Source organism: Myotis davidii, unplaced genomic scaffold (assembly GCF_000327345.1).
Source record: "Myotis davidii unplaced genomic scaffold, ASM32734v1 scaffold323, whole genome shotgun sequence".
Lineage (NCBI taxonomy): Eukaryota > Metazoa > Chordata > Mammalia > Chiroptera > Vespertilionidae > Myotis > Myotis davidii.
Genome location: NW_006295491.1, coordinates 3,546,051 through 3,565,076, shown reverse-complemented (window position 1 = coordinate 3,565,076; position 19,026 = coordinate 3,546,051). Strand labels below are relative to the sequence as shown.

Below are 19,026 nucleotides of genomic sequence, written 5' to 3'. Positions count from 1 at the left end.
GGAAAGAAAAAGAAAAGTGGTTGTGGCAATCTGTTTAGAACTAGCACTGAAATTATGGCTGCCACCTATTCCCCTTGACCTAATTAATCTGTCTACTGAAGGACCGAAAAATTACTGTTTTTAAATGGCCCACATTCATTTGGAGAGCTTAGATATGCTCCCATAGATACATTATTTCTCAGTTGGACGTCTCCCATTAGATACAACTGATTGCTTTAATTTCGTACCTTAGCAGAAATATTACTTTCCCCTCATTTGTGTAGCTTTCTCTTATAAGCCACATAGCACCCATTATCCCTGAAGAGCTTCTTGCATTGAAGAAGGAATTAAAAGCAAACAGGAGGTCTTCTAAACTGATACCCTTTTCCTTACCCTTGTTAAAAATGACTTTGAGATATTATTCATGGTATTGCTATTTTTTTTCCGAGTCAGATGTAGTGACATGGCCCCTAACTCAAGGTTACATCTGGGTTTTTTAAAAATTTTATGATAAAAGGAACAAACAGACCACCAGAGTTAAAGAACAAGAAATATGGTTTAAGATAGAATTATTTGAGTGTCCAAACATATGACATAGTCTTAGCTATTTATTTTTTATTTTTTTTCTTGTTTAAAGTATTACAAATAGTAGTACATATGTCTCCTTTTTTCCCCCATTGACCTTCCCCTGGCTTTCCCTGCCCCCCCCACACCCCCCTCCCCAGTCTTAGCTATTGAATATTTTATTTTATGGGATGCTATTTTCACTGTTATTTGTTCTTTGCACTTCCATATTTCATAGCAAATGTTCTATTACAGCATCCTCCTAGTGTAACATTTTGCACTGTAATTATTAATTTTCTTGTCCATCTCCATGACTAGACTATGTGCTTCTTGTCTTCTGTTTATGCCTGGCATATAGCTGGTACTTGATCAAAGTTAGAATGCATATACAGCAGTTAATTAATGTGGCTCCTATTGGGGAGAGAGAGTTAACTTACATTTAGACCTCGGCATTTTATTAGATGTTTTCACTTTAAAAAGTATCAACTGAGTTTGGGGCATTGCTAGCAATAATGAAACATCTTGTCCCATATACGTGTGAAATTCAACCACAGGAAATAAGTGTATTACATGGTGGTGGAGATGGCAAAGTAGATGGCATCGGTGGCACCACCCACCCGAGAGAAGTTTCTGTGTCTGTGAACTCAATTCCAATAGGAACAACTCCATACCAAGCCACAGTTCCATCAACAAAAATGTATTGAGCATTCAGCAAAGCTAGCACTCTCCTAGAGCCTAGGAAATGATGACCCGGAAGTATATGTGCCCATCTGGAGGTCATGGCACTAAAGGGTGGTCAGAAAGGCAACTCTGGCTGAGGATCAGCAGGAGCAGAAATACAGTGGCAAGAGCCAGCACTGAGGTAGACGTGACCCAAATGTCATCCATAAACAGGACTGGATAAACACAATGCTGTATATGCATGTAACCGAGTATTTATTCATTCAGCCATAGAAAGGAATGAAGTACTGATATGTGTTCCAACTTGTATACACGCTATGTGAAAGAAACCAGTTGCAAAATGCCATATGTTGTATGGTTTCATTCATAGGAAATGTCTGAAGTAGGCAAATCCATAGACAGAAAATATTTTATGGGTGCCTAGGGATGAGGAGAGGGAGGCCTGGAGAGTGACTGTTAATGGACATGGGATTGCCTTTTAGGTGATGAAAATAGTCTAAAAGGTTGTATACACGCTATGTGAAAGAAACCAGTTGCAAAATGCCATATGTTGTATGGTTTCATTCATAGGAAATGTCTGAAGTAGGCAAATCCATAGACAGAAAATATTTTATGGCTGCCTAGGGATGAGGAGAGGGAGGCCTGGAGAGTGACTGTTAATGGACATGGGATTGCCTTTTAGGCGATGAAAATACTCTAAAAGGTTGTGGTGATGGTTGAGAACTCTGAATATACTAAAACCAGCACGTTGTATACTTTAAATTGTATGGTACGTGAATTATGTCTCAATAAAACTGTTTCACAAAAAGAAACACCAGCACTGTGCAGATAGGGAACGCAAGGTAGTGTTGATGTGGCTGAGGCGGAAGTAATGGTGGAAGTAATGATGCAGGAGAAATGGCAAAGTCAAGAGTGGGGGGCGGGAGGAGGGGTCTGGTGGGTCCCTCCTAGATACCCTAAGAAGGAGCATCGTCTTATCAATGAAGGAAGCCCCGCAGTGGTGTGTGGTCGCCCTGGTACCTTTGAGATAGAACATAACATTGCAATCTTTCTTTCCACACCTGTGAGAACAGTGCTGACTGAAACTAGGGGAGCAGTGACTGGGATTTAGGGACCCCGTTACTGTCCTGGTATCGCAGTGCTGTGTTCAGGTCACCCTCGTTTTATTTAATCATGACCCAAGGCATGAAAGTAGTGATGCTGCCAATTCAGATATGCCAAAGAGAAGGAATAGCGCTTCCTTTAAGTGAAAGGGTGTGTATGTATAGAGTTTAGTACTACAATCCAAGCAGGGGTCCTCAAACTTTTTAAACAGGGGTTCAGTTCACTGTCCCTCAGACCGTTGGAGGGCCGGACTATAGTTTAAAAAAAACAACTATGAACAAATTCCTATGCACACAGCGGTGGCAAAAACACCCGCCGGCCGCAGTTTGAGGACCCCTGATCCAAAGTTACAGGCATCCACTGAGGGGTCTTGAAATGTACTCCGCCCCCCTGCCCCCCACAGATAAAGGGGGAATCCTGTACCTTTCCAAGCAGTTTTCATACATGAATCCCCCAAATACCCAAAGGTTCACTCTACTGGAGGTACAGAGAGTCATGGCCAGGGTGCCATGCTAGGAGGCAGAGCTGCTGGGAGAGTGAGGAAGGGTAGGTAGTAAAGAGACTAAACCAAGAGCAGAGACACCCATCCACCCCAGCTTTGCTGCCCATTAATCAGAAACCTGGAAAACATTGCTCTACCTTGTGTGTGCGTCCTTGACCTCATGGGTAGACAGGAATATTGGTACTTGCTATGACCACCTCATTCTGATGTTCTGAGGTCAGGAGACACTCTGAAAGCACCTTGTGAAGAACAAAATTCTTGGAAATGTGATACCAAACAGCTTTTCATTCCAACTCAATAGTATAAGTGAGGCATAAAAATGTATTTAATTTGGGCTGCTTTGTTCATAATAAATAAAGCATGTCCCACCTAAAAAAAATGTATTTAATTTTGCTGACTTTTTACTTCACTTCTAACATTTCTAATTTGTTTCTTGGATGTGATTTTTTTTTTTCTAGGTTACTTGCCTGCAAGACTTTTTTGGTGATGATGATGTTTTTATTGCATGTGGACCTGAAAAATTCCGTTATGCCCAAGATGACTTTGTCCTGGATCACAGCGGTAAGGCGGTTCCTGGACCACCTCTGTAACCCTGAAACAGGGGTTTGGGATGTAGCACTGTGCTTGGGGCATGTTAAGTGGGCCTTAGCCCATTTTTGAAGAAAGATGGCATTGGCAGCACTCTCTTTGAATTAATGGAAGTAGAGAATAAAATCAAAGTATTTACCTAGTTGTGAAAACAAACACACACAACTAACCCCAAGTCAATAGTTAAGTAATTTTCATTTTTAGCAATTTTGTTCTATCTCTTTACTGCACTGTTTGCCTTAGAAATGAATTTCCTGCCCTCTTTCAGGATGGACGCTGGTTGTGCTACCTTAATTGTATGGATAGTGTTAAACTTGAAACAGTTAGTTGTACATTTCCAGTGTACATAAAGAGATACAAAAAATAATAACAACTAAGTTGTTGTTAATGATTTTTACCTTAGTGTTTTGTTTGTAACTTTAGAAAAGCAGTGACATGTATTGTTTATATATGTAGAAAAATAATGCAGTTTTCATTGACGGGGTAGGATAGTTCTTTTTATTTTAGCCAATAGATGGAGTTTTCAGTTAATTATCAATAACCTTGGCTATTTCCAATTTATAGTTTCTGGAAATATTGCTTTAAATTTAAACCTATTACAGTAATAGTGATTATTTCCACCAGTGAAATCAATTTCATCTGTAACAAGGTAAAATCATACAGGCATAACATTTCACGGAGGAGAGGGTTATTAGAAATACAATCTCACTCTTTAAGTTCATGAATGAGGCAAATTTTTCAAAAATTAGACTCAGGGGGACTCCTTCCATTTGTAGTGATTCTGACAGTCCAGAATTAGAGAAACATATTACCAAATAAATACGACAATCCATTGACTTTTAAAAATTCAGGATGGTCCATTCTGTAGAACCAAACTTCCTATGTAATCCCCTCTGCCTCGTCCTCCCCCTTTCACAGTTGCCTTGGGGTAATTTATCTACCTTGTGCTTGTGGTTCATTGATGTCCTCTTTGTTTTCCTGTTGTATCTTTCACTGCTGCCAGACTTCTTTGAGTGTTTCTGTACTGTCTTACCTAGTCTTTTGGACTGGCCCTGATTTAAACTGTTAATGTGACTGCCAAATCCTTAAAGAATTGCAGGTGATGTCCTTTCCTATGACCCATGTAACGTTCTCTCTGATTCTCAGGAATGATTAAGATTGCACAAAATATGCATTTACATGTCATCTGTATTTTACATCTTTCTTGATGTTAGCATAATTTCATTTCCCAGTACTTCTTTGATGTCCATCTTGGTCATTTTGAAAGTTGAGACACTGAAACTCAATGTTGTGCTCTAGGTTACAAAGTTAATTTGGGTAACAGCAAAAACAGCAAGAATGAAAGATGTATTGAGCACTTGCTGTATACGTGCCAGCATTGTACTCCGTTGACATGTATGCTGTAAACTTTCCTAAGCTAGTTGGATCATTGGTAGTTTCAGCTACAGATAGACTCATTAGAGAGAAGTGGAAGCTACTGATAGCTTCCCTCTCAATGGCTAATTCCTGAACTTTCTGCACACTAAGGATGATAACAGTGGCCTTTTCACAAGATTCTATGAGGATTAAATGAGTTCACATATAAAGCAATTAGAAGGGTACTTGGTTACATAGCATGTACTATGCTGTTGTTCATGTTGTTATACCACCACCATCAGTTAAAAAATTTTTCAATGAAAGCAGGTCTCAGACCTAATTCTCCCACAGGTACACTTATTAGGAGGCAACGTTTTTTTTTCAAAGTCAGTCATTTAACTTGGGTTGTAATCTTGATGAAGTCCCAACTGTTAGTCCTTTTGGATTCCTGAGAAAGTCTTGCATTAACATCAGTTAACCTAGTGTTAGTCAAGCAACACAACCCTCAGAGCTGGAAGCAGGACTCAGATTCCTAATCCTGGGCTGTAGTTCTGAGCTTCTCATACTGGTTCTGTAGGTTTAGATATCCTGCTCATAAGAGTGGCAGTGCCTTAAAGGTGTTTCAAACTCATTCACACACCACTCCCTTCGATGGTGGAATACTGAGTAACATCCATAATGCTGATTAACTGAGCTGAAATTGCTACACCCCCTCCCTGCGAGGTTTTGATTGGAATCTTGCAAATGCTACCCATTGTCCTCTGGTGTGTATTTGCCTGATTAGTGTATTTCACATGTTAATTTATTGCCCCTGTGGTATCCATTAAAGCTAACCCACATTTCAATCATCTTACATAAATTGAAATATTTCAATGTAAATTACAGACAGTATGTTATCTGATTTAATCCTTAGAACAATCCTGTGATGCTGATTTTATTTTTATGCCATTTCCAGGGGGAAAAAATGAGGTTTAGAGTGTAACCAAAGTCCCCTAGTTGACCAAGTCAAATCCATGCTTCATCCAAAATCTGCCATGAATGTAAAAGCCATGTTCTTAATTATTCCAATTAGAACTGCTTACTTTAGCTCTAATACCTTACACGTTATTTGGCTCTTTATGGGAAGACCAAAGTTACTGTTTAGTTTCCTCCAGTTTCGTGCTCCACACATTGGAAAGATGGGACAGGAAGGGGTTCATAAATTAGGGTTCTGCATACCCTTTCGACATATGTTCAAGATTTGGAAAGAATAATAAAAGTGTAGCTTCTGCCTGTCCATGCTGCGGTCTAAACACCGTTGCACATGTTTAGATTAGGATTTGTGTGTGTATCAAGTTAGGATACTGGGCTGTCTGTGCCCATCTGGAATAATGAGGTGATGTTATAGATGTGTAGCCTCAAGGTGTACTTTTCAGATGGTAATAAAAAAATGATCAGGTAATGGTTCCAGGCAGGCAACTGCTTTCCCATGTGACCTTCCTCTGGCTAGTGTTAACACCAGATCTATTTAATGCACTTTGCTTCCTTTCTAGAATGCCGTGTCTTGAAGTCATCGTATTCTCGCTCCTCAGCTAAGTACTCTGGATCCAAGAGCCCTGGGCCCTCTCGTCGCAGCAAGTCACCAGCCTCAGGTAGTGAATGGGAGAGGAATGGTGGCCACAGGAGCAGCATCTCACTGTCCTTTTGTTTTCCTCAATGATTATGAATCCTTGGTCTTTCCACTGCTTGTATGCAGCCAGGTTCCAGAACAGCATGTAGATGACATGATTTTTAAAACCAAAAGTTGAAGTCTGTTTCTCAAAGTTGTAGTAAGTTGTCTAAGAAACTGGCTTGTTTTGTTCTGACACATTTTTTTTAGAACAACCTTATTAGCTCAGGTCTACTCCTTGATATGTATGTGGAAGTTTCACATTTGTCCATATTTGCATTTTAACTGTTGTGCTATATAGTTGTGGACATTTTCTTCTCTTGCCAATTTAAACCTTACACACACACACACCTAGCATAACAACGTATTTACTCGATAGGTTTCCACAGGCTTTTCCTTCATCAGCCAATTTAATAGGAGCCACGATTTTTCTTGGAAAGAAGTGCTTTACTTACTAAGAGTCAGACTTAACTGTACTTCAGCTTCTCTCGGCCCCGTGCCTATAGATTTGTCATCATTTTGAGCCTTTTGGCATTTAAAAAGTATAAAATGTCCATAAACATCTTGATGTATCAATCCTACAAGCTTTGTTTATAGTATAATCATGAATAACTTAGCTGATATTGCCAGGAGCAGGGAATCTTTTTTTCTGCCAAGGGCCATTTGGATCTTTATAATGTAATTCTCAGGCCATATAAAATTATAAACTTAAAAATAAGCCTGCTATATTTGTTCAGACATTTCAATGAGCTCACCCTTAATACCTTGGCAGGGCCAGGTCAAATGATTTCTCGGGCCTTATGCGTCCCGTGGGCCGGACATTACCCACCCTTGGGAAAGGCTTGTGAAAAACCATGATTTCATGTGGCAATCTAGAACATGTGAAAGTAGAATCAACAACTGTCTCAAGCATCCAATTTTTATAAAATACTGCATTTGGGGGCCATTTTCCTGTTCACTGCTTCCCCCTTCAGCACCCACCCCACTTTCTCTGGGCTAGGTTGGTTCACCCTTCTGTTTGTGTGCAAGTTTAAACCTGCTGAATAACCACTCTCCTTACTGTCTCCTCCTCTTCCTCTGTGTATACTGAATGTGCACAGTAAAGAGGGGTGGCCCCTACTCCAGTGCCTACTCTACAGCCAAATCCCCAGGTGAGCCATGGTTAGTATGGCTTTGTCACTCAGCTGAGTTTCTGTTGTTGTTGTTTGCCACGTTTCTGTTTCCTTTGCTCCATTTCCATGACTGTATCTGGCTGGTCCCAGTGTGCCTCTGTGCAGTACGCAATGCTTCACAGTACGGAGGGCGCTTCAGCCTCCCTTACCTACAGGAGAACCGGTTGTTGTCTGGTTCTCCTTCACAAGGGCATATAGCGAAGGAAATATTGTCATGATTTGACTAAGAAAAGCATCGCGAAGGTGCCAGCACAGGCAGAGGGCGCTCGGGAGGGAGGCTGCTGGGGAGCTTTTAGTTTTGTTCTGTACTGAATCCTTTGAGTTTTTCATTCTGACTTCCGTTTTCAACCAATATTTAGAAGTATGTTTAGCTTTTGATTTACAGATGTAAACATGGGGAGGGCCTTGTGGAAGTGGTGGGTCGCCAAGTGCCTATCTGTGTGTAGTCACAGTCCTAAGCGATGGAGGAGTTAGTTGCTAGTCAAATTTGGAAAATATTCTATTGAAAAAGACTGAAGTTTGTTGGTAGTGTGAAAATGGCCACAGACACAATTGTACTATTCTATTGTCACCTTCATGCCTACCTTGAGCTTAATAGGCTCAATGCTTTCTTTCTCTTCTGAAAAGTGTAGACAAATATGAGTATTTTTAACTGAAAGCACCTTTCTGCTGTTAAGCTTATACAGTGCTTTCTGTAAGTATCTCACACTGGGAAAGCTAACATAGTAGGAAATTTGCATAAATGCACTGAACTGAGCTTATCTTATGGAAGATGTAGATTTTGTCAGCTTCTTAGCTTTCGTTTAGTGATAGGGTTACGGCCTTCATAATTCTCCCTTTAGGTTTCTAGCTTGTGATGCTTTCATAATTGACCAATATTTTTGAAAGTATTCAGAGAAAACAAGCAAAAAGTAAAGTCTCCAAGTTTATTTCTTACCTGAAGTTGAGGGAGCGGGGAATAGAAGCCTCACTTTGGGAGAGAAGCAGGGACGTAATGAAGGTGTGGGAGCATCGCAATGCCGCTGATTGTTGCTGGTCGTTTGTTATTTAGTAAAATAACAAATAAAAGTGGAGCGAGTGTTTCAAGAATCAGGTATTATGATGATTCCAGTTTTGTCTCCCTGAGGTTGAAAGAGGGAAATTAACATACTGAACTGAAAGCATGATTCATATCCACATTTGTCTTTCAGACCAACTGCTTCATAACATCTATATATATATATATAAAAACCTAAGCACCCGGTCGACCATTTGACCAGTTGACCGATTGAAAGTAGCTATGATGCACACTGACCACCAGGGGGCAGATGATCCAACCAGTAGGTTAGCTTGCTGATAGGGTTCGGCCTATCAATCAGAACTGGGCGAGACGGGCCGGACACACCCTGGAACCCTCCCTTGATCCCTCCCCAGCTGGCCAACCTCCTGTGGCCCCTTCCCATCTGACCAGCCCCATCGGCCCCAATTGGGACTGGGTGAAATAGGCCAGATACACCCTGGAGCCCTGTCTGGCCCCAATCTTGCACTGATGGGGTCCCGGATTGCAAAAGGGTGCAAGCCAGGCCGAGGGACCCCACAGGTGCATGAATCCATGCACCAGGCCTCTAATAGTCTAATAAATACATACATCTTTTTACATTGAATTGAATTTGGAATGCTTAGTAATTGATTCAACAATCATCACATTCCAGTACCCCCAATTTTTAACTGAGTCCGTGTTTAGATTTGGGTTAATAGAATAGATCTTACATAAGTAAACGGTGTGAGATTTTTTTAAAATACATTTTTATTGATCTCAGAGAGGAAGAGAGAGGGGAGAGAAAGAGAGAAACATCAATGATGAGAGAGAATCCTGCACACCCCACACTGGGGATCAAGCCTGCAACCCAAGCATGTGCCCTGACTGTGGAATTGAACCGTGACTTCCTGGTTTATAGGTCGATGCTCAACCACTGAGCCACGCCGGCAGGGCAGGTGTGAGATTTTAAAATCACCTTTCAGAGAGCAAGCAGCTTCTTTCTAAGAGATCAACCTCACCACACAATGCAGTTCTAGAAAGCTGAGACCCCAGTCAGTTGCTGGGACTTCACTGTGATTCTGAAGAAAGTTGCTAAGTGGGGATGGGCAAAAGTAGGTTTACCGTTGTTCGTAAGGAGAAAGGTATGCAAGTTGTGATTATTACAATAGCTTTATTAACTCAAAAAAATGTCACAGTGCTGGACCTGGAGATTATTATGTTACATGAAATAAGCCAATCAGTCAGAGAAAGAAAAATCATCACATGATCTTACTTATATGTGGAATCTCATGAACAAAATAAACTGACCATCAAATAGGTCTATATTTACTAATATTGTGTTCTCTTCCCCACTTCCAGCAAGGAAAGAGTTTTATATTTTAAAAGCCACAGTACCCAGAAGTATAACTTGCTTTTATAGACTGCTTCAACTGTGGCCTACCTCTTAACCATTTAAAAAACTCCAGGGGACTCCTTGGAATTTCAAACAGAGCTAGTGACTTTGTAAAAATAATATTGTACTTTTTCAATCTTGGGACAGAAATATTCCCATGAGTGTTGTGGTTGACTGCATTCCTCATCCAAACTCCAATTTATTGTAATAGCAAAATAGTGTGTAAGAAGCACATAGAAATTAATCTGGAAAACATAAGTGCGTAATAGTTACCTTAATTGGAGCCTCCATAATTCTCCCTTTAGGTTTCTAGCTTGTGATGCTTTCATAATTGACCAATATTTTTGAAAGTATTCAGAGAAAACAAGCAAACAGTAAAGTCCCCAAGTTTATTTCTTACCTGAAGTTGAGGAAGGGGCGGATAGAAGCCTCACTTTGGGAGAGAATCAGGGGCGTAATGAAGGTGTGGGAGCATCGCAATGCCGCTGGTCCTTGTGCACCTCCCAGTGGGCGGCGGCAGTGTAGGGAGAAGGCACCGTGGAGCCCTGCTCCACGTCCCACTTCCCCTCCCAAAGACTGGACAGATGTGCAAGCAAATGATACTAAGGACTGCTCATTAGAGAACATGTTTAGAACCTCCCAAATGCTATTGGGAATTTAGAGGCTTCATGTGACAGTGTCTCTTTAGGATGAGAATTATTTGGGGGGAAACGTGGACATGTCGGTACTGACAGCAGTTAAACCCTGGCAGTGAGTTTCGTTAAGAAACCCTGTTTAGGCCGGGGGTGTACTGTTAGGGAGATTGATCTGCTACACATATCACCATTGGCAGGAATTTATTTTTTCTCCTTTAGTCCCTTTTCTATCTCCATTCCAAGGAAAGCTTTGATATTAGTGTAGTGTCTGAATATTACTGAGGGCTAACAGCTCTTACTGAGTAGGAACTGGTGGCCGATGCAGATTGCTGTGTGGTATGTAGGAAAAAAGATCTAGGCTCACAGCAACTTGACTAGTTCGTTGTCCATAATCATCTCTATTTTATCTGAATTCCTGCCACCAGTTTCCTTTAAAGAGAATTTTAAAAAGATATAACATTAATTGAAATTTAACTTAATTGGCAAAAAATCAGGGCTGGTAAATATTCAAAAGTTTTTAATTAATTGGATAGTTACGTGTTTTGTACTTGCACTCTATATACCCACATACATTTATTAAGAAAATGTAGATAACTGATAATTATTTTGAGTAGTTTTAAATTTGAAAAAAGTTAAAGTTTGGTAATTCAAAAGTAAATAATACAATTTTTCATTTTCACAGAATTTTTTTAATCCAGTCATCTATATGAGAGAGAAATATTGATTGGTTGCCTACTGTATATGCCCCAACTAGAGATTGAACCCACAACCTAGTTATGTGCCCTGACTGGGGATCAAACCCTCAACCCTTCAGTCAGGGCACATAACTACGGATGACCCTCCAACCAACTGAGCCACCCAGCCAGGTCTTCACTGAATTTTTAAAATGAGCCATATGAAGCATGACTTCATGGGTCCCTATCAACCCTTGTGGACATAGGATTTATCTAATCCCAAATACCAGACCCAGGACTTCTACCTCCACGCAAGGACTCATACTCATCTTTTTTTTTTTAAATTGTGTTTGTTATATCTGATTGGTTGTTTGTTTTTTGTAAATATATATTTTATTGATTTAGAGAAGAAGGGAGAAGGAGAGGGAGACATCAGTGATGTGAAAAAAATCATTGATTGGCTGCCTCCTTCACGCCCCCTACTGGGGATAGAGCCCACAACCCAGGCATGTGCCCTTGACAGGAATTGAACCCAAGACCCTTCTGTCTTCAGGCTGACACTCTATCCACTGAGCCAAATCAGCTAGTGCTGGTGTTCACCTTTTTAAATCACCTAGTCAGGACCTTTATGACTGCATTTTGCTTTTTATACTTATTAGCATCATTTAAAATAATAGGTGTCTGCTTTCTCATGTTAAAAAAAGAAAAGGAGATGCACTTTGCTTTGCTTTCCATGGAGATGAATGGCCGTTTTGATCTACATTGGGCAAAAGCATCAAAGATTCATGATAAAAGGGGTTATAAATACTCCTTAGAAAAGAAAAAAAATTACACCAATATTTGATGTTAACTACCAGCTGTGAAATTACAGCAGACATAGATCCAGGGGAATCAATTAGGAATAAGCATGAGTCACATGGAACTGTGTGGTGAGCATTCTGTAGTGTAGACTCTGCGACCTGCCTTCCCCTGTAGCAGCAGTGGCCTCACTCTTCCAAGCGTAGGCTCTGAATTGAACTTCAAGCCTGAGAAGTATGTGGAAGTTTGGAGGAGGATGTATAAAAAAAAACTAAACATCAAATGTGCTAAATGAGGGGAAGTTAATCTGCGAAGAAAAGAAAATGAATTAGAAATAACTAGTCTAGATAAAAAGAAAGTTGAAGAATGTTTTTGTATGGCCTTCAAACAAATAAGTAGATGTTACAAGGAAAATGACCATTAATTTTCTTTTTCCATTAATAATGCATTTAGAAAATGTGTTTGGATTATGGTGGAACTGATTTGGGAGAGCCATAGAAAGTCTTGGTTATTCAGGCTGAGACATATATATCAAGATAGCAGATATTGGGGGTTACGAGACAATCTTCATAGGAAACCATTGCAAAGATAACAGTCATTCATCCCTACCCTTGCTGGTAGGCAGGATATATGGGCAAGTTCTCAAGTCTCATCTCTAGTTCCATAATGTTCTATATCTTTGTCTGTGTCACCGTTGGAAAGCTATTATTGAAAATAATCCTAGCTCCACTCCTTATTTGTCTACTACTTTGTCTGCAATACAGTACGATGCGTTGCGTTTGCTTTTTGCTGATTTGCCATCTGCTTTGAGCTTTAAATGAATGGAAGCTTCATGCATGTGCTTAGTGTTTGGACACGGTCTGGTTGTCTGGAGTTTTCAATGACCTCTCTCACCTTTGTGTCTCCTGTCAGTTAATGGAACTCCCAGCAGCCAGCTCTCCACCCCTAAATCTACGAAATCCTCCAGTTCCTCTCCAACTAGCCCAGGAAGTCTCAGAGGATTAAAGGTATGAAATAGCCTGTGTGGCATGTCTGTATGACTTGACATTTTGAGTTGCATAGTTTAATAGTTTCATTTGATCGGGGGTTTGGGTGCAGTCACAACTCGAGAAGGAAAGAGGTCGGGATTTAGAGCCAAAAAGACATGGCTTTGGATCCTGTATCCGCTTTCATTTTGTAATGTTGGCCAACTTGGTTAACTCTTCTGAGCTGAACTGTTCACTTGTCTAAAATGGGAATAGAAGGTTGTGGTTAGGATTGAATATAGCGTGGTAAAATAGTATCAGTGGTAGTTTTCCTGTTATTAGCAAAAGGACTGGTAATGATGAAGCCTTGGAGAACTCAAAGATTCTTCTTAAAATCTCATTTTGAATCACGACTTTAATATTAAATATATTAAATATTAGCAGCTAAACAAGTCCTTGCCACACTGATCAGCTTTTAGGACACAATGTTAATATTGCTAACAGGGGTTGGCCTTGCATTTATAACTACTTATGTACGCAAGTAGTAACACAAAAACAATATATTCATTTTGGTGAAGAACTTAGAAATAAAACTTAAGTTTTGAATGTGATGTCCTTGTGTAAACAGTAAGTTAACATGATTACCAGTTGGTTTCATAGGCATTTTATCTAATAGGGAGAAAAATGATGAGTAAAAGCAAATTTGAAAAATTTCAACAAGCTTAATTTGACTTAGTAGCTCTCAATAATTTAAATTTACAAGAGAAAAATATTCCTGGTAAAATAGCAATAAATTGTTGAGGTTAAACATGGACAGTTTCCTTCTGTAGAAAGAATCAGATTGTCTTTACGGGAATGTACTCTGAGAATTACCTAAATACATAGAGTGCCATCCTTGTATATATGAATGTGTACATTAACTTTCATGCTCCTGGTGTGTTGGGTTTGACAGTGGAAATATCCCCATGAGGAATGCATTCTCCAAAATCGGTTAGTATCATCTGAGTGTTTTTCTTTAAGGATGTTGAAAAATGTTTTTCATTAGTAAATTACCTGGTGAAACACCGTACCCTCCCTCCCCCACCTTTGAGTGAATGAGGAATGAGAACCTGCCAAGCGGGGCATCCTGACCCCTTCAGTGCTGTGAGTTCTGTGGTTCTCCCACTTCTCAAATGGTTTCATTCTCCATCCGACTCCGAAGTTTGCTCATCCTGCCCTAAGAATGTTGTGTCTACTCCAGAGCGAACTTGCATGGTTCTTATTTAAGTGCCTGAAATAAAAAGAAATTTTGTCCGGAAAAAGACAGGCTGTTTTTGTGTCTCCTTGCTTCTGTTGATTGGCAGGATTTGGACTGTGGCCAGTAGTAAGTTTGGGATTGGAAGTCCCTAGCGCTCACCTCCCTCTGCGTGCTGAACGCTCCTTGTATTTATAACCACCAGGCATTTTCTGAAGCGCTGAATAGGTCAGTTCACTGTCGGATTTCAATGGGGTTCCGAACCGTCAATGCCAAAAGACATCATGTAAATTAAAGTTCGCTATAATTTAAGTATTTTTAGCTTTTCTTTCCCAACTTATTTTCCACCAGAATAGATCAAAGATGCACTGTTTTTAATTTGAGTAACTTTCAAGAGAACTAAAATAAAAATAAATACAAGTTGATTCACCTTTTTTCTCGTTTCAGTTGTCTTATCATTTGTTGAAGCAAAAGCACATGGGTCCTAGGGCTGGTGATTATTAACCAACATTGCAAACACAGCTGTGTGGTGAGCCTGTGCAAAGTCATTGGGAGTTTCCACCGGGCCATTGCTCCAGGCAGGGCTAGGATCCTTGACCTAAAGCTGATACTTCAGTCCCCGTTTACCAATGGTCGTGTCATTTTCCCCTTTTATGTTACCCATTGGTAACTTGGGCTCCCATCTTTCTTCCTGGTCCATCTTCACCTCTGAACCCAACACTGTCCTTTTCGGTTGATGCTCCTGGGTCACTAGGTGCTGCTTGGTGCTCAGCGTGCACATCACTCCCTCACACATGAGTACAAAGCCCACAGATCACTCACATTTCTGGACTGAAGATTCATGAAATTTTAAAAATGTGATGATTTGTCTCATTGCTGAGGCATTGGATGATTAATCTCACTATGCTAAGTTTGTCTTAATTATTTTAGTAACCTTAGCTCACAGGTCCCTTTGGGGCACACAGTAAATTCTGAAAGGTTACGTACTGATGTCAAGAAGAATAAAGGGAAATGTTGATTCCTGGAGGTAAAATGAAATTATCAGTAAGGCAGAGAGCAGAGGTCTTCCCAGGCTCCTTCACCCCCCCGGCCCCCCACCACCACACCTGAGCCCTGTGGGCTTTGCTAACAGCTGTGAAACCTCTGGGTTTTTCTTTCTTTCATCTGTAAAATAACACTTGATTTTAAAGTACCTCTAAAAATGGTAGGGTTATAGTCTTTTTTTTTTTTTTTCAAGTTGCCAGAAAACCTATCTAGGAGGCTGGGGAGTCTATTTCTCATCTCACCTTAAAGCTAATGTAGAATCGCCGAATTTTACATCAAATATTAGCAGCTAAACGAGTCCCTGCCACACCGATCAGCTTTTAGGACACAATGTTAAACATCTCCACCCCTGCCTGTTCCCACGGGTCGTGCCTCATGGAAAATTCATCTCATTACCCTTCCCAGCAATCTGTGATGCATATTGTCATTTCCAGGGATGAAAATCTGCCCTGGAAAAGCTACACGTTAGTCATATGTTACTTACTGTACAAAATAACCCTAATTTCAATGTCTTTGTAAAGCTCTAGTCAGCATCTGCCCACATTTGCATTATTCTCCCCATTCAGCAACGTTACCAATGGAGAATTACAGATAATTACCATGTGTTAGTGCTATGCTTTTTCTTCCCCCTTCATTTAAAATCGCCCATTAAGATCAATTAAGAGGGGAGGTCAGACAACGGAGGACTGTTTTTCATGGGCTAAAACTTTTTACCACTATTTATCCTCGTTAGAAGCTTTATGGCTTTGGGGATTGATAACCTTTTTCCAGAGAATCAGAGCATTGACAAAGCAAGCTAAGACGGGACGGCGTGTACAGGCGTTGACGCTCATGTCTCTCAGTCTTCTAGGACACAGCTTTGGGCAGATTTTATTTATTTATGTTTTACTATCTGGATTACTTCATAGGGAATTAAGCAAACAAGTCACAAGCAAGCAGAGTTTGATGTTCTGCCACAATTTCTCTCCCCTTTGTGACAATTTCTGGGAATCGATTTGGTGCTTGGGTGGGAACATTGGAAGAACTGAAAGTGAAAGTCGAGTGACGGTGTAATGTCTAATCTGTGACCAGGGTGTCAGTGGCATTTCTGTTTGCCCATTGAAAAGGATGAGAGACGCAAAAGCAGCCCTCCCTCCACAAAAGCACTCAGTGTTTTCTCAGTGCTCCCTGAGGGGAAGGTGCCTGCATCCATAAAACCTGGACAGAGTCTGCAGCGGAAACAAAGCTTTCTTCAAATTGTAGAAAGTTTTTGCAGGATGGGAGCTTAAAAAATAACATGGTGACTGAGTTAATCAAGGTTCTGAGAGACTTTAGGACCACTGAGCATGAGTCATACCTCAGTTATAATTTTTCGGTTTTGCAAGATAGTGACCGCAAACCATTGAATGTGAAACCTGGAAGTGGTCACAGTTCTTTAATGAATGTAGTGTTTGTTTTACAGTTGGAGAAACTGAGGTGCAGAGATGTGATTCGCTCAAGATCCCAGTGGCCAGTGGGATCTCTGACCCTGTCAGGGTCTGTGTCCCTAACCTCTGGTTCCCCCCCATCACTGGTGGGTCTGCATCAAGGACTCCAACACCGGCACCCCAGGGGGAAGCCTGTGTGATTATTATGTAGGAGCTATGCCCTGCCAGTCTTTTCGGAGAAAGAGTGCTAGCCTGGGTTGCTTGCTGAGTTCCTGGATTTAGTTCTGCACAAATGATCTGAAAGAAAAAGGGTTGAGAGATTAGGAAAGGAACGAGGAAGGGAGGGTGGGGAAAGGGAGGGACAATCCTGGGGTGGAGGGGAGGCTGGATGAAGGGAGGTGGAAAGATGGAGAACTCCTTTTGATAACTTTTCCTGGGAGACTTGGCGGGGTGGGGATTTCCTAAGAGGTATCTAATGAGAGCTCTTTTCAAGTGAAATGGTCTGTCTATACCCTGGGTGGGCAAACTTTTTGACTCGAGGGCCACAATGGGTTCTTAAACTGGACCGGAGGGTCGGAACAAAGGCATGGATGGAGTGTTTGTGTGAACTAATATAAATTCAAAGTAAACATCATTACATAAAAGAGTACAGTCTTTTTTTTTTTTTAGTTTTATTCATTTCAAACGGGCCGGATCCGGCCCGCGCACGGCCCGCGGGCCGTAGTTTGCCCAAGGCTGATGTGCCTAGCACTTCCTCCTGATCCTATAAAGTTTTAGTAAAATGCCAAAGCTCACAGTAGGTTAGGGTTATTGGCTTTCTTTGGAGCTGTGTATTGTCAAGCTTGGCATAGTTTGGAAACAGCGTAGTCCAGGCCCAGCAAACGCATGGGTGCATGGATCTGAGCTAACGTTACATGGTGGGTCTGCGATGAAATCCCTGTTGTGAGGAGTGCGGTGGCAGAGCTGGGATTGGAAAGCAGAGCTCATGCTCATAACCATCACTAGCCTCCAAGGACACCGTGAGAAAGCAAGACCAGTCTGTTAAACATGATTGGAAACAACGCGGTCAGACCAAATGTTCACTAGATGAGATGCTAGCAGCCGTGGGCAAACTATGGCCCGCGGGCCGGATTCGGCCCGTTTGAAATGAATAAAACTAAAAAAAAAAAAGACTGTACTCTTTTATGTAATGATGTTTACTTTGAATTTATATTAGTTCACACAAACACTCCATCCATGCTTTTGTTCTGGCCCTCCGGTCCAGTTTAAGAACCCACTGTGGCCCTCGAGTCAAAAAGTTTGCCCACCCCTGTGCTAGGGCCACCTGGCAAGTCCGCATTGGGCCTCTTCCCCAGAACCGAGGCCCTAGGTATTAGAATTTGGCTTTGCTTTTTTTTTTTTAATATATTTTTTATTGATTAAGATATTACATATGTGTCCCTGTCCCCACATCACCCTCCCCCCCCCACCCCCGTTGTCCGTGTCCGCTGGTTAGGCCTCTATGCCTGCATGTAAGTCCTTTGGTTGCTCTTTCCCCTTTACCCCCACCCTCCCCTACCCTCCCTCCAAAGCCCGACAGTCCAATCAATGCCTCTCCGTCTCTGGATCAGTCCTTGTTCATCAGTTTATGTTGTTCCTTATATTCCACAAATGAGTGAGATCATGTGGTATTTATCTGCTCACCGGTTCCATCCATGTTGTGGCAAATGGCAAGAGTTCCTTTTTCTTCTTCCTCTTCTTAAAGGATACCTTTCAGCATTTCATGTAATGCTGGTTTGGTGGTGATGAACTCCTTTAGCTTTTTCTTAGCCGTGAAGCTCTTTATCTGACCTTCTATTCTGAATGATAGCTTTGCTGGATAAAGTAATCTCGGTTGCAGGTTCTTGCTATTCATCACTTTGAATATTTCTTGCCACTCTCTTCTGTCCTGCATGGTTTGTGTTGAGAAATCAGCTGACAATCGTATGGGTACTCCCTTGTAGGTAACTAACTGTTTTTCTCTTGCTGCTTTTAAGATTCTCTCTTTGTCTTTTGCCCTTGACATTTTAATTATGTGTCTTGATGTGGTCCTCTTTGGATTCCTTTTGTTTGGTATTCTCTGTGCTTCCTGGACTTGCAAATCTATTTATTTCACCAGGTAGGGGAAATTTTCTGTCATTATTTCTTCAAATAGGTTTTTAATATCTTGCTCTCTCTCTTCTTCTGGCACCCCTATAATTCAGATGTTGGTGCGCTTGAAGTTGTCCCAGAGGCTCCTTACACCTC

The 19,026-nt window shown here is 41.1% G+C and overlaps 1 protein-coding gene across 1 annotated transcript in view; it reads left to right on the top strand.

Moving 5' to 3' along the window:
• The window catches only part of DCLK2 (doublecortin like kinase 2), a 141,924-nt gene that overhangs the window by 83,022 nt on the left and 39,876 nt on the right, over window positions 1–19,026 (top strand). Inside the window, exons 3-6 of the mRNA XM_015568060.1 lie at window positions 3,289–3,391; window positions 6,307–6,405; window positions 7,523–7,573; window positions 13,025–13,119. Coding sequence (XP_015423546.1) covers window positions 3,289–3,391; window positions 6,307–6,405; window positions 7,523–7,573; window positions 13,025–13,119 — 348 coding nt within the window. The remainder of the gene's footprint in view (window positions 1–3,288; window positions 3,392–6,306; window positions 6,406–7,522; window positions 7,574–13,024; window positions 13,120–19,026) is intronic.